The 22,060-nt window shown below is 31.7% G+C and overlaps 2 protein-coding genes across 2 annotated transcripts; one reads left to right on the plus strand and one right to left on the minus strand.

Moving 5' to 3' along the window:
- Positions 1-8,632: 8,632 nt before the first annotated feature.
- Positions 8,633-11,601, plus strand: LOC139487556 (toll-like receptor 4). Its single transcript, XM_071272437.1, has one exon. The coding sequence runs from the start codon at positions 8,671-8,673 to the stop codon at positions 11,452-11,454; it is 2,784 nt and encodes a 927-aa protein (XP_071128538.1). The 5' UTR covers positions 8,633-8,670; the 3' UTR covers positions 11,455-11,601.
- A 7,170-nt stretch (positions 11,602-18,771) lies between these two features.
- On the minus strand, positions 18,772-21,510 carry LOC139490253 (galactose-binding lectin-like). The gene is made up of 2 exons (XM_071277106.1): positions 20,761-21,510; positions 18,772-19,641 (listed from the first exon to the last, which is right to left on the minus strand). Exons 1-2 carry the CDS (start codon positions 21,485-21,487, stop codon positions 19,493-19,495), a joined length of 876 nt encoding a protein of 291 aa, XP_071133207.1. The 5' UTR covers positions 21,488-21,510; the 3' UTR covers positions 18,772-19,492.
- Positions 21,511-22,060: the final 550 nt, after the last annotated feature.

A 22,060-nucleotide genomic window follows, 5' to 3' on the forward strand; every position in this document is an offset into this window, starting at 1 on the left:
AAGGTACCAGGATTATAATTTAGTATGCCACACGCGCGTTTCGTCTACATAAGACTCATCAGTGACGCTCATATCAAAATATTTATAAAGCAAAACAAGTACAAAGTTGAAGAGCCTTGAGGATCCAAAATTCCAAAAAGTTGTACCAAATACGGCTAAGGTAATCTATGCCTGGGATAAGAAACTCCTTAGTTTTCGAAAAACTCAAAGTTTTGTTAGCAGGAAATTAATAAAAATGACCACATAATTGATATTCTTGTCAACACCGAAGTGTTGACTACTGGGCTGGTGATACCCTCGAGGACGAAACGTCCACCAGCAGTGTCATCGACCCAGTGGTGTAAATAGTTATCAAAGGTACTAGGATAAAACCTGATTTTATAGCTAGCCAAACCTCTCACTTGTATGACAGTCGCATCAAATTCCAAAAAACGATGTGTGAACAAAACAAACAGACATAACAGTTAAAAATGTCAAAAATATGGATATAGCAGTCAACATTGTGTTATAATCTTAATTACCATATACAAACAAATATGTAACAAAAAAGCACAAAAAGACCTAATAACACAGCATATCAGCAAAAATTAAAGACAAGAATACATAAATTTACCATAGCACAATAACACAATGAAGGGATGTATAAGTGGATAGCCACGTCATCTGTATCAATAAACTCATCATAGATACCAGGATGAAATTTTATATTTACACCAGACGCGCGTTTCGTCTACAAAAGACTAATTAGTGACGCTCGAATCCAAAACAGTTAAAAAGAAGTTGAAGAGCATTGAGGACCACAATTCCTAAAAGTTTGGCCAAATACAGCTGAGGTAATCTATTCTTGAGGTAGAACAAGCCTTAGTAATAGATAAAGGCAACAGTAGTATACCACTGTTCGAAACTCATAAATCGATAGAAATTATTCCAGACAACCATTATTCGAAACACACGACACAACAGAAACACAACGTTAAATGTAACACACACAGAAACGAACTATAATATAACAATGGCCATATTCCTGACTTGGTAGAGCACATTTTTTAAAGAAAAAATGGTGGGTTGAACCTGGTTTTGTGGCATGCCAAACCTCCCGCTTTAATGGTAATGTTAAATATAACATTAAAATGACAACATAACATTACAGGACTACAATACAAATAAATAGGAGAACATATTGGACAAAGAAACACACGGATAATAGCTAACGAAAGGCACCAGGTTTAGAATTTAATACGCCAGACGTGTCATGGTCAAATCGGCACCTGTTAACACTTGAAGTCATTATGGCATTTGGTTAGTAATTTTGAAACTTATTTTATATTTACATTTAGTTTTTTTCCTTACTTACATACAGGTGCAACAGTGGTAGGTTGTTTGTTTATTCTCTATATGTCTTGCGCACGTACTAAATATATCTGGAATACATCATTGTTTCGACGTTTAGATTGCATACAAATATGGAAAATGAGAGTTTTTATGGTAGCATATCGGAATTTATAAATGTGATATGTTCTCATTTGCAATTCAATCTTTTTATGCTGATGTAGTAATGTGATAATGTTATGCTTTCAGCATTTCCTGTGTAGTTATCATACAAAATTATTTCCAGTATAGAGGTTTTCGTTTTTTCTTCTTCTAATTGTAGTGTTTTAGACACATTATCAACATAAAGATACTATAAAGCAAGACAAAAGTAGTTCATTTATCAGATAAGTAAATATCTTATTGATTATAAAGACAGCGTTTTTAATGATAACCTTGAACAAATACATCACAATTCCTTTTACTCACTACGGTACATTTGTACACCAGGGTCTTATGAATCAAAAAAGCATCAACGACATATATACTCTTTATCTGGATGACTCTCATATCTCCTTTAGTTGGTGTTTAACACCAAGACAGTGAAAGTAATTTTATAGTTGATGTGTTTATCTCAGTTTTAGTTGTAACCAGGATTTGTTTTCACTCATTCGATTTATGAATTTCGAACAGCGGTATACTACTTTTGTTTTTATTTGACTGAACACCTTTATTCGTTTAATAAGATAGTCACGTTTCATATGTATTGGTAAGAAACACTTTCATTACATATCCTTACTAATATAAAACCGCTTCCCTGTAGCTGTTATTCCTAATGCCTAAATGCTGATTATAAATGGCTCAATAAAGTGAATGGTTGTTGTATGAAGAGGAAATTATAAGATAATAAGTGAATATGGAATTGTTCCCTCGTTCGTAGATACAAACACTATTCTAATAAAACAGCAACACAAAATCACTCCTGGGCGTTCATATATAATCATATAAAATATATCATTCTGTTGACAATGGATTTCGTTAAAGAGGTCATTAACAGTCAAAATTGCATTCCCTTGTGCAGTGCAAAAAGACAGGTATAAACAGGTATAAACAGGTATAAACAGGTATAAACAGACTTCATTTGTTGTTGTTGTTTTGTTTTGTTGTCGACATTGCAATTGTGTTTGTTTTCGTATATCTCTTGTTATCTTTCCTCTCTACCCGGTTGTCTCTGTTTTTATAGCGAAATATAAACACAAGATACTTTCTACTGTTCTTTTGTACGGCACTATTACAAATATTCTGTACAATTCTTAGTATCATAGAGTAAATTAATGTTAACTATATACCCCTTTATATGCTTTAATGTATTATTCTCGAGTAACTTAACCCAGCTCTTTATAATGAATATCATATTGTAGATGTTTGTTTTAGATTTATGAGTTTGACTATCCCTTTGGTATCTTTCGTCCCTCTTGTAGACTGAATGTCACGTAAAACTCAGCAGACTTAGGTAAGAACACTGTCTCATTCGGTTCGTCCAAACACTAAATAAATAAATTTTGATAGAATTAAAAGCCCCCGGTCTCTAAAGTTTCAATACTTTCTCTCCAAATGTATGATAGCTGATTTTATTTCATGACTGTCTGGTCAAACGAGAGGAAGAATAAGCTTTTTGCGTAGGTCATTTGTTTTCAACAACACGATACCGTAAATATGTAATTGTTTCAGCTTAAATGAAAGTCAACAATAGTAGATATGTATACTATATTTTATACAATTACATACCCCTGTTTAGTGTATAGAGAACCATAAAAATACTGTGTTTTTAAAACCAGCTATGTCATAATAAACTTAAAAAGGTTAGTAGTGTACTTATTTTTCGCTGATATTATGTTTTATTTTAAGAGTAATAATGAATTGTGTCCTCCTAGTGTAAGCATACGGTGAAATTCATTTTGCCTTCTTATACTTCGAATGCTTGTTAAAGTGAACGTGTCTTTAAATATGCAATATAGTTTATCCGGTTTATTTGGTAATAATCACAGATTCAATGTCGGCTGACAGAAACACATCAATTCAATATTTTTAATTAAGAAATAGTTCTCAGAAAGCTGTTATTTCCCATGCATAATGTCTGCTTATAAATGAACCCATTAAGTGTCTGCTTTGTAATTATCACCACTTTTAAAATGTTCTCTGTTAGTTGTGAACTGAATAACAAGGAGTTTGATCCTAATTAGGCGATTTATTCCTGTGACTTAGTTGCATGCAGTCGAAATTGTTTCTGTGTATCTATAGAAGACTGTCTCTACAAGGGCGACATTCTGCACATGTACTAAAAAAACGCCTGGAATGGGAGAGACTTTCAGACCGACGAAGTAATTATGAACTAATACTGTTTTAAAAAATTGTCAACAAAAAGCTTAAAATACTTGCAAGATTTATTGCCTGGTTATGTCAGATGTCGACACGACCACAGCTCAAAATTACGTAGTAATCTATTAAAAAATCACGTACAAAGCGTTACTCAGATTGTACTCTTCGGTCATTCATCAAATTATGGAAACATTAAGTGTAAAACATTGTGAATCGCTCTCTGTATTTAAGATACATATTCATAATAAGAACTACCGCGTCCATTTATACTTTTATGCTGGATGTCGAAAAGGTCAAATTCTTCATAACTGTTACTTGTTTCCAAGAGGTTTTTTCTCCTCACTGTTGCTGTGGTGACTTGGAAACTCCTATGCAAGTTTTATTATTTTACCCATTATATCGGACATAAGACAAGGAATTGTTATAAGGAAGCAAACATCATATCTTTTAGTCAGTTTAATTGAAGTCTGGAGCTGGCATGTCAGTTAACTGCTAGTAGTCTGTTGTCATTTATGTATTATTGACATTTTTTTTTATTTTCTTTGGTTACATCTTCTGACATCAGACTCGGACTTCTCTTGAACTGAATTTTAATGTGCGTATTGTTGTGCGTTTACTTTTCTACATTGGCTAGAGGTATAGGGGGAGGGTTGAGATCTCACAAACATGTTTAACCCTGCCGCATTTTTGCGCCTGTCCCAAGTCAGGAGCCTCTGGCCTTTGTTAGTCTTGAATTATTTTAATTTTAGTTTTTTGTGTACAATTTGGAAATTAGTATGGCGTTCATTATCACTGAACTGGTATATATTTGTTTAGGGGCCAGCTGAAGGACACCTCCGGGTGCAGGAATTTCTCGCTACATTGAAGACCTGTTGGTGACCTTCTGCTGTTGTTTTGTTCTATGGTCGGGTTGTTGTCTCTTTGGCACATTCCCCATTTCCATTCTCAATTTTAATGTAACAATACCAATGGACAATTACTAATAAACGGGTCAAATAAGATTTCAGATGATGTTAATTTCTATGGTACACACTTCATAATCAAATCTGAGAGGTTTCCAAACAAATAATTCACACAATATACCTGTAAGCTCTTCATCTTTCAAGTAACAATACATCTTTTTTTTCAGTTCATTTTAAAACTCTACTAATATTATCAATATTTTTATTATGTAACAGATCATTTAGTTTTGATTTATTTGTATATGTTGAGTCTAATTTAATACGGAGTTAGATTAAAGTAAGTACTTGTCGCTTGTTTCCTAATCATATTTGTGAATATGATATTATATTGTAATTTGTATAAATAGTTATCAAAGGTACCAGGATTATCATTTCACAAATAGAGTTATCTCTCTTGTATAGTTAAGGACGAAATGTATGCATATAATTTTATCACTACAGCTCTTTAAAATTCTGGACTCAAAATTTGCTTTACAAATTTCAAATGTTTTGTATATATAGCGTTGCTGTATATACGACATTTACTCTGAATGAAAGCAACCAACATGAGAGTGTAAGAAGCAGGATAATTTCTGTATTTGTAGATTACGAACTTATAGAATGTTCCGGTAACCCATATCTTTTTTTGTATTGGTAGGCTAGATCCTGTGTTTTGTTGTCTGTTACATCGATCTGAGTGGTTTTTTTTATATCTTTATTACCCATTACGAGGCGTCCATCTTGGGTATGTTGTTCATACCTTGGTTTGTATAATTTATTACATATATCTCAGGTGTGTCCATTTTTTATATTCTATAATTATAACATGTATAATAAAAGTCAAAGACCTGCCCCTTTATGAATTTTAACGATTTAAACCAAACAAAAAAAGCGACTAATGACATGTTATTATATTGGCCAGTTTAAAGCTCATTTTGACGTTTGATAGACTCGAAATGACACAAAAGCTTGACACAATTTCAATGTTCCAAGTCTTTATACCAAGAACAATCGATATAAAAGAGCGACGAAAGATACAAGAGGGACAGTCAAACTCATTAATCGAAAATAAACTGAATATAATAGTTTTCCTGTTTTTATTAATATTCAATGCCAACGATTCAATTCAAATTATGAAACCAATTAAAATCAAATGAATTAAAAAAAAATGAAAAATTTCCTTAAACATTTCAATTTACATTGTTCTGTTAAATAACGGATATTATTTTTTTCTATAAACTTTTTTGTATTTTTACATAAATTTCAATTTCTATATGTCCTTCTCTGGCTATTCGTTATAACACAGGTAGAATGATTATTTTTATCATAATCTTGTTTTCACATAATTCACACAGAAAAATGGTAATCTATGTTTGTTCTTAGTGGTTATATTCAGAATTAAATTAGTTAACAGCTAATATATGCATTAACTACCGTATCTCAAATGTACTGTATACTTTAAGAGTATTTATAATCTTACTTTTATTGCATGTTTAATGAATTAAGAACTTTGTACAAAGACAGGTTTACGATATCAAATGAATATTCAAAATCAAGCTTACAAAAAGGTATTTGCATCTACGGTGGCCATTCGTTTTATAAAACAAATTAAAGCATGACCACTTCCTTTTATTTGTCTTCAAGTTAAGAAAGGAGAAATATTTGTGTAAAGGGTAAAAAATATCAAATGTTGTTAAAAAAAATGCAAGAGAAAATGAACTTAAATTGTATGCTATTAAACTAATCTTTTGCATTTTTAAGTATACACATCTGATTCACACCACCGCTAGCAATGGCATTTTCACAAAACATATAAACCAGGCTATAAATGTTAATAACATTGATGTAAATAGTTAAGGAAGATGTATCGTGGAGCACATAGAAGACCCAGCAGTATAACGTTTTTATGTAAGGACATTTGCGTAATTTTAGTATCCAACAACTTCGTGGTAATCTTGACTACTAATATGTTTTATCATACTAAATATTAAAGGAGGGTTCATTTAAATATAATATGATATATATATAAGATTATTGCATGCAGTGCTAGCATTGATTTCCTTAAAACGAGTATGCAGCTATCGGTTAAAACAAATTAAAATATGGACCAAATCAAGTACACCTTTTAGGGTACGCTCGACTTTAGTGACTAAGCCCGAGTTGTTTTTTTTTGTAATTTACAGGTTGCTTAGAACTTTTTGTAAAAAATAAACACACGCACATCATAGAGAAGCATGTGAGTAATCTATGTTTCAAATTTTACAACAAAAATCTCTGTATAAAAGGCTGTGGATTTTCTAGTAAAATCTTGGTTTATTTGCCACAAAGTACTCTTTTTCTATTAAATGCAATGAAACAATAAATAATCATGCTTTGCATCAAGTTTCCCCTTTGAATATGTACAAAATGGCATATATCTCTATTATTAATTACATCTGTAGTTTTGATACAATTGAAGTTTGAAAAATTCGTACAAAAATGGCTACAGAAGGGGTCATAAACCTTAATGAACTCAAACGATTTAAACTAAACAAAAAAAGCGGCTAATGACATGTTATTAAATAAGCAAGTTTAAAGCTCACTTTGACGTTTGATAGACTCGAAATGAAACACAAACTTGACACAACTTCAATGTTCCCAGCCTTTACACCAAGAACAATCTATATAAAAGAGGGACGAAAGATACCAGAGGGACAGTCAAACTCATAAATCGAAAATAAACTTAATATTATAGTTTCCCGTTTTGTGAAACGTCTATATTAATGCCATCGATTTGATTCAAATTATGAAACCAATTAAAATCAAATGAATTAAAAACAAAAATGAAATATTTCCTTAAACATTGCAATTTACATTGTTCTGTTAAATAACGGATATTATTTTTTTCTATAAACTTGTTTATATTTTTTCATAAATTTCAATTTCTATATGTCCTTCTCTGGCTATTCATTATAACACAGGTAGGATGATTACTTTTTATCATAATCTTGTTTTCCCATAATTCACAAAAAATTGTAATCTAGGTTTGTTCTTAGTGGTTATATTCAGAATAAAATTAGTTAACAGCTAATATATGCATTAACTACCGTATCTCAGATGTACTGCATACTTTAAGAGTACTTATAATCTTACTTTCATGGCATGTTAAATGAATGAAGAACTTTGTACAAAGACAGGTTTACGATATCAAATGAATATTCAAAATCAAGCTTACAAAAAGGTATTTGCATCTACGGTGGCCATTCGCTTTATAAAACAAATTAAAATATGACCACTTCCTTTAATTTGTCTTCAAGTTTACAAAGGAGAAATATTTGTGTAAAAGGTAAAACAAAATCAAATGTTGTTACAAAATTGCAAGATAAAATGGACTTAAATTGTACGCTATTTAACTGATCTTTTGCACTTTTAAGTATCCACATCTGATTCACACCACCTCTAGAAATAGCATTTTCACAATATATAAACCAGGCTATAAATGTTAATAACATTGATGTTAATAATTTAGGAAGAGGTATCGTAGAGCTCATAGAAGACCCAGCGGTATAACGTTTTTTGTAAGGACATTTGCGTAACTTTGGTATCCAACAACTTCCTGGTAATCGTGTCGACTAATATGTTTTATCATACTAAATATTAATAAGGAAGGTTCAGTTAAACAACATTTGTCTTGCACTTTAGGACGTTATAAAATGAAGAAGTGTCTCAGTCAATTTTACAAAAAGGAAAAGACAGTCAAAAACATTTCGATATTGTTACGGATGTTTTCCTCGCTGGTGTTTAAACATGACTAATTAGTTGTTGATTGATTAAGGGCAAAAGAAATTGTTTCATGTAGGTCCAGGTCTTATAAATCAAATACACGAAAAAAAGGTAAAATGTATTGTATTTCAATTGAAAATCAAATATATATATAAAAAGTGTGATTATACATTTTACAGTATTTAACGAGGTTGTCTCACGTACATACGATATATATGCTTTTTTACAGGATGTACCCAAGTCTTTGTATTTTCAACAATAGGATATTTCTCCATGCAGTATGAAGCAAGTTTTGTTTTTCAAGACATTACTGATACTTTCGGTGTTCAGTGGCTACTGTTACAAAAACAACATCGTACAAGAAAAAACTGGGGGAAATTTCTTCTGTCAACAGTTTTATCAACATAATGAATTACACGTTGATTGTTCTTATAAAAACCTGACAGTTGTCCCAGATATACCAGCTGACACGGTTTACCTCTATCTACAACATAACATAATCGGACAAATACCTAATAAAACCTTTGAACATTTGAACAAGCTAGATTTGTTAGATCTATCTTTCAACACACTTAATATAGACAATGAGGATGCATTCGCAGGTCAGCAGAATCTGCGCTTTCTCTATCTAAAAAATGGTTTACAATATTATAATTATACGATAATACGTTTGCCAAAGAATGTATTCAAACATTTATTCAATCTTACAGTTTTGGATCTATCCGCCAATATCATGTACGTTGATGAATACACATTTAGTGGACTTATGAATTTGCAGCACCTTAAACTCGACAGTAATTGGTTAAGAAAAATACCAAATGATACCTTCCAATATACTCCAAAGCTACTTATTCTTGATCTATCAAGTAATTTTTTAAATAACGTATCTAAAGGTATGTTTAATGGACTTGGAAATCTTCATCATCTTTATCTAAATAATAATTGGATAGAAACTATTGAAAATAATGCATTTCAATCGTTGATTAATCTAACTGTGCTGGATTTAGCGTTTAATTTTTTCATACATTCAATCAATAAGCAAACGTTTGCCGGACTTCCAAAGTTGCGTCATCTAAACTTGCACTTTAATAATATAAACAATATATCAAATCATACTTTTGAAAATTTGACAGATCTTCGTGTACTGGATCTATCAAACAACAAACTGCAGTCTGTAAATGGGAAGACTTTTATAGGACTTAAAAACCTTGACATTCTCAGACTCAATTCGAATAGCCTTAGGTATAATACGGACCGGTTACCCCAAGGATGTTTTCAACCTTTAGAATCACTCAAACAACTTTCTATTCAAATGAATAATCCTCAAGGGGTAGTTGATGCTTTCGTACTTCCAGATGAGACAATAAAAGATTTGAACATGTTGGAAACACTGGAATTAGATGTAAATGCTGATAACGAGGATATTCTAGGTATAGGATTTTCTTCCTTAACTAATCTTTCTTCCCTTACTTTCAGTGGTGTCTGTAAATTTCCTTTATATAATGACACATTTAGATATACACCCAATTTGACGCATTTTAGAAGCATACATTGCGATATGAAATTCATTGAGACTGGTGCGTTTTTGTCTCTAACCAAGCTTATATTTGTGGAACTAGATTTTGTTTGCACATTGACTTTTAAACACTTTTCTGCGATGGAAATCGTTTTACCTCTGTCGAAGACAACAATTGAAATCTTAAGAATGAATAATGTTTATTTAGAATATTCCTGGTGGGAAAATGTCAATACTCTTTTACTCGCTACGTCAATACGTGAACTTCATATAACAAACAATGACAATTGTGTTGATAGGAGGGTTTCTATTCCATTAAAACGTTTTATACCAGCACCAGTCAGTTTGCAACGTCTTGATTTAAGTAACAATAATATAGATCAAATAAGTCTCAATTTGACCTATGTTAAATTTCTGAATTTGTCTGGTAATCTACTCGGTCATTTTTTAGAGGAATATAGCTATGCGTTGAACGAACCACGCATACTTGAGTTTGTATGTCTCTCCAATAATTCAATTAAACATATTTTCTCTAAACTGTTCGTGAGACAGCCGAAATTACAAAATATCGATTTAAGTTTTAATAAGCTTGCAGATGTGAGTTTTGATTTGTCTCAATTAGTAGATTTAGAGATTTTGAATTTGTCCAGTAATACTATACGATATTTGGACGACTGGTCAATGCAAAACATTGGCAGACTACTCGAGATAAGTAGAAGTCTAAGAGTTGACTTCAGCAACAACAAGTTTCTATGTAACTGTTACAGTATTCGTTTTTTGAACTGGACGTTGAGGAGTCGCAATCGTTTTGTTAACTTTGATACATACAAATGCACTTTTCACAATGGAAGTAGTCTGGAGTTAAAATCACTTAGAAAAGGAATTCTTATCGATCTGCAGCGTGATTGTTTAAATTATTCAATTTCAATAATTATCACATGTTCTGCTATGTTCGTCTTCATAGCAATATTACTTATGATTACTTTTTACAGACACAGACAAAAAGTCCGTTTCATGTTTTATACATTAAGAGGTAGACTTCACTTCTTATATTATAAAACAAAGTTAAAGAACCGGTTTCGGTCTACAAATCCGTCAGAAAACAATTTGGATTATATCTATGATGCCTTTGTGTCATATTCTGATGAAGATCGAGCATTTGTACTGAATGAGTGCATTGAAAATCTTGAAAACGACGGAAATTTAAAGTTATGTTTGCATCATCGGGATTTTGTTCCAGGACACGATATAACAGATAACATTATACATGCAATAGAAAGCAGCAGAAAGACCATATGTATTATTACAAGATCTTTTCTACAGTCGTATTACTGTATGTTTGAATTCAACATGGCTAGAATGGAGAGTATTCACTCGAGAAATGGAAAAAATGTTCTCTTTCTAGTATTCTATGAACAATTTTTACCAGAGGAGTTACCTTTGGTTTTATATGAAGTTATACAGAAACAAACATATATTGAATTCCCTAACGACGAACATGGAAATAGAATTTTCTGGGAAAAAATAAAAGATGGTATCTTTGCATAGGCGTCTTGGAAGCATAACAACAACCAGATATTAATACAAAGTTACCCGTATTAAGAACATGGTAATATAATTTGTAAGGAATGATATATATTTTTTTTTTAAATAATATTTTCCCTCTGAGAATAAATATGTTTACCATACCAAAAATATGTAAAATCACAAAAATACTGAACTCCGAGGAAAATTCAAATTAAACGGCAAAATCAAAAGCTCAAACACACCAAACGAATGCATAACAACTGGCAAAATTCTGACTTAGTACAAGTATTTTGTTTGATTATGTGTGACTTTGAAATTTTCCCTGAATCATAAGAAACATATTGTACTAAATCTTTTGATTGAGTTAAGCCATTTCAATTGATACTTTATAGTGTGTTTTTTTATGTTGTGATGTTACACTTATGTTTCAGATAAAGGCGAGTTTTGGACCTATTAAATCGTTTAAACCAGCTGAATTTGTTTTGCACCTTTCCTTAGTCTGGAATATGTCGTTCAGTAGTTGTCGTTTGTTGGTGTGGTTAAACGCCAACATTTAAAAGTAATCAACTATTTAAGAAAGAAACCTCAAAAAGAACCAAAAAAACCTGGTATATTATCGACATCAAATGTTATGAGTTGAATGTTATTGAGACTTTTGTAACTCAAACTTTGTTGCGTTGATACATTCGTGAGACGAGCAGTACGTAATTCGGCTATGCTGTTTTTGTGTACTGTTCTAAATTATTTTTACGTATTCGTTGTTATTCTGTGGTTTACTTGTCTAGTTGTACTTTTGTGTTATTCATTGATGCATTTATCTTTCCTGAACGTTCTTGTATTTATTTGTAAAGTGTTCATGTCATGCTGTCATTTTAGTGGTATATTTAACATTACTATGAAAGCGCGAGGTTTGGCTAACCACAAAACCAGGTTCAACTCGCCATTTGTTCTTAAAATGTCCTGTACCAAGTCAGAAAACAAGCAGTTGTTTTCTATTAGTTAATTTCTATCTATGTTCTAATGTTGTTTGTTTTTGTTACAATTCAGTGTTTCTGTTGTTTCTTTGTTTTTCTCGTATGGTTGATGTGTTTCGCTCAGTTTTAATTTGTAACCCGGATTTGTTTTCTCTTAATTGAGTTATGACTTTTGAACAGAAATATACTACTGTTGCCTTTATTTGTAAACTGTCACTCGTGTCTGAGCAGAAAGTTGATGTATGTCAAGCCCCGGCCTTTTTCTAAAAAAAAAAGTTTAATCGAAATATACCAAGACAGTGTTGATAAATATTCCGTATCCACTTCACAAAAAATACAAGATAGTCTGGATGTGTAGAGTATAGGGACTGACGTTGTTTATTTTTTTTTTTTATCTTTATCATCTTTTTAACGAGTTAAAGTATTTTTGTTTCTTTGTAAATTATTACTTTTGCTGTTTAGTCTATGTTTGGTAAAATTCCATTTGACAAGGCTCGGTTGAAAAGCATTGTGGGTTATTTCTTCTAGACAATTTTTCAATTTCACACTTGGAATGGTGGTATACATGGTTGAAAAATCAAAATTTCAGAAAAAGGTCGATATTTAAAATTACCTGAGGAGCTTTGAAGGTTTTTTTTAGAATCCACACATTTTTAATACCACAACGTGAAAAAACAAATTCACAGTATTTCTGAAGAGCCTCGTTCACTTTGGACGAAATTAATGCAATCTGGTGGATAATTTGTTAGTCAAACATGCAGATGAGCCAGTAATGAACCATTGTTGGTATGATTTTTTTTAAGCTTAGGTGTTCAATAAAGTAAGTCCTCCGTTTTGCTATTCAAAAAGTAAAATCACAAATATACTGAACTCCGAGGTAATTTCAAAACGGAAAGTCCCTAATCAAATGGCACAATCAAAAGCTGAAACACATCAAACGAATGGTTAACAACTATCTTATTCCTGACTTGGTACAGGCATTTTCTTATGTAGAAAATGATGGATCAAACCTGTTTTAAAAGCTAGCTGAACCTCTCACTTGTTTGACAGTCGCATCAAATTCCATTATATTGACTAGTAGGTAAAAATGTCACAAATAGGGGTACATCAGTAACCATTGTGGTATAATCTTAATCACTATAAAAACAAAACAAATATGTAACAAAGAAACACAAAAAGTCATATAGTCAAAGCATATTTGCAAAAATGAAAGACAAGATTACAAAATTTACAATAGGACAATAACACAAAATTTACAAGAGGACAATAGCACAATGACGGTATGTAAAAGTAGAGATCCATGTCAAATGTATTAAAGAATCACTACACGGCATATAGCTATAGACACGGCACCTTAGCAAAAAATGAAAGACAATTATGCATAAATGATAGAACAATAACACAACAACGAGATTCACAGAGCCACGTCATCTGTTTAAAAGATAAACAAACAAAAATATTCTTATAGACAAAAAACATGCAAAAATGAAAGACACGCTAGAAGACAAATACTATCATTGAACAATAACATTATGACGGGATGCATAAGTACAGAGACATGCCAAATGGATATCATTAACAACAGAGTATACAGCAAAAGTAATATTCACAAAGACAAACAAAAGGATAACACGCTAACCTAATAAAATGATAAACAACGTCAGTACTCAGAATCTATACTTCAAGACCATGTGTATCATTTGTGAAGTTGATACAGAATATTTATCAACAAGGTCTTGAAACCATCCGATGAACTTTTTAAGAGAAAGGACGAGACGTTCGTTGACATACCCCTGGTTCCTCAACTTTCTACCCAGACATTGGTGACATTTTACAAAGTCCGAGTAAGAGCTACAATCTCTCGAATACCGACTAAGTTGGGAATATATATCCCATATGTAGGTGAAATTGGTAAATTGCTTCTTAGGTTTGGAAAATTGATAATTCCAAAATTAAAATCGTCTCGTTTGTCATAGATTCTGGCACGGAGATGACCTTGTATGTCAATTTCGAGGTATAAGTCTAAAATTTAAGTGAAGGAAGCCCTGTTTGTTGTTTCTTTAATTTCTAGTTTTGGGGGATATATTAATGGAACTCATTCAGAAAAGTTTGGATTGTTAAAGAAAGAAACATAATCAATATATCTGAATTTGAAATTAAATATCCTGTCTTCTTTAATCTTCTTGTTTTTCAAAAACAAATGTCTGATTGAACTTCGATTCATATGAAAATAAAAAGAGGTCGACAAGGAGAGGCACACAGTTTGTTCCCATAGTAATGCCGACAATTTATTTGTTTACCTTTTTGTTTACTATTAACAACATAATTAATGTTCATTAACGCCACGAAAGACTTATGATTCGTCAAATTTCATCCTTGTCAATTGATTTTTTTTGTGTATTTGGGATTTTCCGAGAGATCATTTATTTTAAATACTTTTATAAGACACATAGTAGTACAATTTACATACAAAGGCAACGTAATGTAGTAAAAATAACTCACAAGTCGAAGATTTAAATCTACAAATATGTTTGTCCGTTATCGTAATACTAGTATGCAATTCATTTCTCGATATCATATGGTTGTGATCTTTTAACTGATTATATTGTTTTATGTGAAGGTGTATTTATCCTGAGTAATCAGTTCATTCCATTGATTTGTATTATTTATTACATATATCTGTGTACATTGATATATTAACGTCATAGAGTTCCAAATGATGATGTTAAAATCACCACTTCGTAGATATTTCGGACGTCATCACGAGTTGGTTGATCGTTATGGAATATCCGTTTAAGATAATATCGGTATTGTTCCTTATATCGTAACTACTGTCCCGTTCCCTTTCTCGAATGTGATCTATCGACTAGACTATTTACCGGTTTTTGAATAACATGAACAACACGACAGTTGCCATCTGGAGCAGGACTTTGTACCCTTCCGGAGCACCTGGGATTACCCTCTCTCAGGTTTTTGGTAGGATTCGTGTTGGTATTGTTTTCCTATTTGTGACATTTTTATCTATTGTGTCTGTTAATATTGTCCACGCATCGTTGTCGATGTACTGGAATTTGATGCGACTGTCATGCAAGTGAGAGGTAAAGCTGGCTTTAAAGCCAGGTTTAACTCATTATTTTCTTCACAAGGAAATGTCTGTACCAAGTATGACAGTTGTATATTCGTTCGATGTGTTTTAGCTTTTGATTTTGTCATTTGACTTTCCATTTTAAATTTTAATCGGAGTTTAGTATTTTACGATTTTACTTTTTTTTTATACTATACGAAAATGTAAGATATTCATCCCTTGTCGAAAGTCACACAAAAAATTACCCAACGAATAAACGAATTGTTAGTTTGTTGGACAATAGAATAAATAATCTGTGCAAAGCCTTTTCTCAAATGACAAGTTTTGCGCTCTCGGTGATTTGTGGTACGATATGAATATTCGGCTCGGCATAAAAAGTTACAGACATCTAGTTTACATATCAAAGACCATGATTGTAATAGTAGTAATTGTTTCCTATTTTGCTGAATGTCTGCTGAATGTCACTCTGAGATCACCCTCAATTTTTGGTGGGGTTTGTGTTGCTTCGTCTTTAGTTTTCTATGTTGTGTCTTGTGTGAACTATTATTTGTCTGTTTGTCTTTTTATTTTTGTAGCCATGCCGTTGTCATGTTTTTTTTCGATATAAGATTTTGAATATCTCTCTGGTATCTTTCGTTCCTCTTATATAACGATATCAACTGCAAGCGATTCACTTTGTGCAAATCTTGAAATCAATTTAGATTAAACGATTTACAAAAAAAATATTTTTTAATCAATTTCCTTAAACACTTTAACATTGCTCAGTACAATAAACAAATGATTGCGTCATTAGAATCACATGATTTCTTTTGTATATTTAGACTTCAATTTCCTTATCTATTATTTGAAATTGTGTTCATTCAGTGCAGCTGTTGTTTATAACACAGGTAGTATAATAATTTCTATAATAATCTTGTCTACACAATATTCAATTAACACACGACATTAAAAAACGCGCTTAGCAGAGCTTATAAGTATATTAAAAACCTGAAATAAACTGTATCGTTTATCTTGATTTACGTCATAATATATCAATCAACAACTTTGTACAAAATTCCAAAATGAGACATATCGTCTAATTTGTATACCTTGATAACACGTACCAACATTATTGTTCGATAATTAAAACATATTCAAAAAAACGTTTAAACGAATGTATTTATTCAAAGTTATGTAACTGTTTACTGATTCGGTTACTTCAGTGCAAAATTATAGTTACATGTACTTGGCTATAATGACGTAACAAGCATAATTTTAATACATATAAATTAAACCACGAACTTGCGTTTACTTATTTAAATATTACAGTGTCAGTGATGAGTCTTCTGTAGACGAAACGTGCGTCTGGCGTACTAAATTACAATCCTGGTACCTTTGATAACTATATAATCATACTCCAAAAAATTAATTGGCGATTAACCTTATTGCTAGTTTTAGTTGATCATTAGAGTAAATGGCACAGACAGAAATGAAAACAGAGGAATAACACTTATATACATGTTCCGGACCATATGAGTATTTGGACCATACGCGTATGGTCATGACCGTATGGGTATATACTCATACGCGCATGGTCGGACCATATGAGTATACGCATATGGTCGTAATACTCATATGGTCCGGAACATACAAACACTAAAAATACAAAATTTAATGTATTATTTAATTTCAAATATTTAATACTTGTGAAATACATATAAGAACAACAATTTCATTCATTATTTCATTGTCCAAATATAAAGTTTACAGTTCAAAAGATTAATAGGTAGCATTATGTTTATTGTTCAAATCATGTACTGAAAAAGTGATATAACAAAAATACCGAATTCCTAGTGAAATTCAAAACGGAAAATCCGTTATAAAAGCAAAATCAGGAGCCAAATACATTAAACGAATGGAAAACAGTCGTGACATTCCTGACTTGGTACAATCATTTCCTAATATAGAACATGGTGGATTAAAACTAGTTAATGTTGAAGGCCGTACTTGAACCTATAATGGTTTACTTTTTAAATTGTTATTTGTATGGAGAGTTGTCTCATTGGCACTCACACCACATCTTCCTATATCTAATTATAGAATACATTTTGTCTTAAAAAATGGGCGTATTCACTATCAAAGGCAATCACTACTGGTAACCATAGTCTTTATAGGAATTTTAATTAGTTCTTTTTTCTTGTAACTTATTTACAATGTATTAAAGGAGGTATTATTGGTTTTATATGAAGTTATTCAGAAACAAAATTGTTTTTGCTAGGCAACTTGTCGGCAGTCACCGTAAGCAGATATTAATACAAATATAACATGTAACGTGGCAATAGAACTTTAAAAGGACGAGGTTTAAAATGAAATATCCTTGCAGAAAATTCTTTCGCAACAAGAAAAAAGTTTCCCTTTTAGAATGAATGCGCAAACTCATTAAACAGATCACACCTGGTCAGAGAGAATTACATTCTAAATCACATTAATCCAAAATTACAATATCGTGTTAAATTAAATCGCAAGGCCTTTTGAATTCACAGATAAGTAATACACGCGTTTAAGAAAAATAGCACATTAACTATAGAACAGACTTTTACTGAGGTAATTAATCCTTATAATTCTTATAATTCTTATAAAGTGCGACTGTCCCTCTGGTATCTTTCGTCCCTCTTTTCAAAGGTTATCCAGATTGCATGGGAAGTTCTATTATAATGATTATATAAATTCATTGTTTTACAAAACAAAGGTGTCATTTAAAATTTATTAAAGAGGGACGATTAAGTTTGGTTCAGAATACAGTCGAGTATTATTGAGTAAATTTCAGACCAATTCAGACTGGTCGAGTAAAATTCAGTGCAGTCGAGTACAGATATAGGCCATTTCAGACTTTTGCTGCTTACATTAATCAAGCTGGTTTGTTTTACATTTGTCATTTAGGGGGCTATTATAGCTGACTATGCGATATGGGGTGTTCTCATTGTAGAAGACGATACGGTGACCTAGATATATTTTATTTTTTGTGTAATTTGGTGTCTTGTAGAGAGTTGTTTCACCATTTTTTTTCACCAAAATTGAGGTTTAGTTCTATTTGAAATATCAGATTATTATAATCATGTAGATAATAAATAAGTTATTCATTTCAAAATGGTTTTTTTTTCAGTTATGTTCACTATTTTAGTCATATTGGCAATTCTACCATATTTCCAAATTTGTATATATCAATGAAATTTCATGTCAACACAAAAGTGTCAGAAGAACACACTATAAAGACTAGTTTGTTTCAAATAAAGATTTATGGCAAATTCATGCAATAGCTAAACAAAACAATAATCACCACCTCTCTATTTTTTTCTTATAATTAAAATCATGTCTTTATACATCTAGTTACATTTTTATGATATAAAAGAAATTAGAAACTCAAAATTAACGTATGTTTTTCTGCTTGGAAAATACATCTATAATCTTAATTCGTGTCTAAATGGTGCATACCATTGTTGAACTCAAGCGAAGACAATATATAAATTGCTCAATTTATAACAAATATAACGTCACTATAATGCCCCTAATTGATTTAGATATCAGACAATAAGTGTAATTAAATTGCAAAATTAAAATAATATGCTTTTCATTCTGAAATTGCAGTAAGAGTTACAATTTTCAACATTTTTTTTCGTTGATCAACAAATGTTATCAAATGGTATTTTTACTAGTCTCTTTTAGCAAGAATAACCATGAAAAGGTGTCAATATGTTACAATACATAACCATAAATCGAAAACATTATCTAAGTATAGCGTTTATTAGGCGCATATCCAATAAGATATTTTACGACACAAAAATCGAATAATTTTCCGGAACTAAATTATTGTTGAGAAGTGAACTATTGACATCACATATGATACATGTTATTGCAAATTGAGGTTTAGTTCTACTTGAAATATCAGATTATTATAATCATGTAAGATAATAAATAAGTTTTTCATTTCAAAATGTTTTTTTTTCAGTTATGTTCACTTATTTTAGTCATATTCAACACCAGCCAAGTCTTCCGGTTTATGCGATACGTCATCAGTGTCAGCCAGAATATTGCTATGGAAGATAGCTTTATGATCACACTGGGCAACATCGAATACATACTGCCATGTTACTACAGACTTTCCTGGAACAACTAAAAGCAGAATTAGTACAAAAGTCATATTCAACTTCCCACAATTTTGAACCGGCGCTTTTCTTAGAGTTCAGTTGAATAGCATTGCAAACATCAGAGTTATACAATCATTTTATTTGTCTTTATGGGGTTCTTTTTTACTATTTTTTGGGGGGAAATGGATAATAAATTAGCTAAATTAACAGGTCACTCAAACTCATTTTTGTAAATTGCATGATCACAAAATTAACCCCTTATAAACAAGGGTTCAGAACTTACCGTCTGGAACGTTCAATTAAAAACTGGTTATGTTTAAATGATCGAATCTCTAGATTTAATAAGCTTTTACCAATTGAATTTTCCAATTTTGTCTTATGGTGTACTCAAAGGCCACTGTTTCATTTAAGGATTTTTTTAACGCTCACAAACATGTATAGTTAGATTATTTGTAGACATGTACCAAGTCACGAACATTGGTTTTCGATATTTATTTTAGCATACATTCATATCACATTCTATTTTTTCGGTGCCTTTCAAAATGAGTTTGTTTTTTTTGCATGCGGTAACGTCACCTTTGATTGATACAATGTAACATCAACGTCCATTGTTTTTGTTCATTTGCCAGCATATCACATCTATATAAAAAGAAATAGTTTTGAACACGGATTTAATAAAAAAAAAATAATTGTTTTGCTAGATGTATCATTCAACGATGCCACAAAAGTTTTTTTTTCTCATAATTGATTTACAATACACTTTGTTAAATCGTCTTTATGTAAAATTAATACATCAGAAGTTTGACAATGTTCAGATCTCATCCATTGGTTTAAAAATCAAAGCAAGGAAACATTCACAAATTGAATTAGTCGAATGATCTCTGAAAGAAACGAGACAGGATAAGGGTAGGATATGCATGCATCTACCACCATATTAGCATTCAAATGTCTACATTTTTAAGACGTAATACTTCCATCTCGTTTTTATTCAAATTGAATTGTGTATACTATATATACACGTATTAAATTGACCAGACTAGTTCAAAAAGAATTGAAGAACTTGATATTTTAGTGAACATAAATTATTCTAACTACTCCTTTCGCCTGAGTACTGTCGTTATTGTATATGTGTAAAAATTAATACCTTTGATTTGATTGGTAACAATTTTTTCCTCCGACCAAGTATTTGATGATGCTTTCTTTATCATATATTCTGTAGAAGCTGACATTGACGCTGTGAGAGATCCAAATGCAGTATTAGCTAAAATACCACCGGAAATCTCCCATTTAAAGGCAAAAGTGGAACTCCTGCTTTCCGTCTTGGACTTTCCCACGGTGTATGATCTGGTATGTGTATGTTCTGCTATCGGGTTTATGATTGTATTAATTATTCTCCAATGTCCATTAACCGATGTTTTTCCATATATCAACACCTCGTTGTTGATGTCGTCTGGTGAAACAAATTGGAATTTCATAGCATCGTGCTTGTCTTCGTGCAGGACCACGTATGTGTCGTTACCTGGATTTGGACTTCCACCGTCCGGATGAACAAATCTACCCCCTTTATGTATTATGTAATCATCAACATTATTAAGGGCAAACAGTGCGCCTGCATGATGATCCGAGTGAAGAACAAGGTTGGTATCATTACCTGGAAACAACTGGCCGCCATCAGGATGGACGATTTTTCCGCTGCTAACGTGTCGAATGTAACCCCAGTGCCCTTCCACGACATCAAACTGAAAATACATCCTGTCGTGTATATCTTGATGAAGAAGCAATTTTGTGTCATTGCCCGGGTGACGATCCCCACCTTTCGGATGTACAAACTTTCCACCAGATTTGTGTTTGATTAAAAAAGTTGAAGGCATGTTTTTCAGCTATTCGTCGTTTTTTCTGCTACCTGTGAAATAAGACAAATGTAAAGAACCATTCTTTACATAATAGTTATTGAAAAACTGGTTATTATCGGGATATTAGACTGCCCACATGACAGTGGTATTGACTAAGACTGAACTGAACGCAATGTCATTATCGCTGTCGCAGAAAATACCACTGTCCTACGGGAAATTCATTTAAAACGATAATGACCAGTTCTCCTATACCTAAATTCTCAAGAAATCAAAATAAATGAAAGTTTCGGTACTTTCTGATAAAGTGACGAATAAATAAACACTTTAGAAATTTCATGTGGCCGAGGCAAAGATCAAAACAAAAGCTATAGATTTCAAGGATGAAATATATAATTGGTAAGAAATATAGATGATGTGACCAATAGGGTCCTAAACAAATAGCCAAATTGATCTTAAGTCAACTTTTTGTGAAATAGTCCCTCTTGATATTCAGTTAATCAACCAATGAGATCGGAACAGGCATTAATAATAACATATAGTTGAAAATAATCTGTTGTTTAGCTTAAGAGACATATACAAATTAGTAAACCA

Source organism: Mytilus edulis, chromosome 9 (genome assembly GCF_963676685.1).
Source record: "Mytilus edulis chromosome 9, xbMytEdul2.2, whole genome shotgun sequence".
Classification (NCBI taxonomy): Eukaryota; Metazoa; Mollusca; class Bivalvia; order Mytilida; family Mytilidae; genus Mytilus; species Mytilus edulis.

Excerpts from the sequence above, each read along its gene's own strand:
- LOC139487556 (XM_071272437.1), top strand. The coding sequence starts at position 8,671 with ATGAAGCAAGTTTTGTTTTTCAAGACATTACTGATACTTTCGGTGTTC.
- LOC139490253 (XM_071277106.1), bottom strand. The coding sequence starts at position 21,487 with ATGCCTTCAACTTTTTTAATCAAACACAAATCTGGTGGAAAGTTTGTA. Across the intron at positions 19,642-20,760 it reads TGTTACCAATCAAATCAAAG|TTGTTCCAGGAAAGTCTGTA; the intron begins GTATTAATTTTT and ends TTCTGCTTTTAG.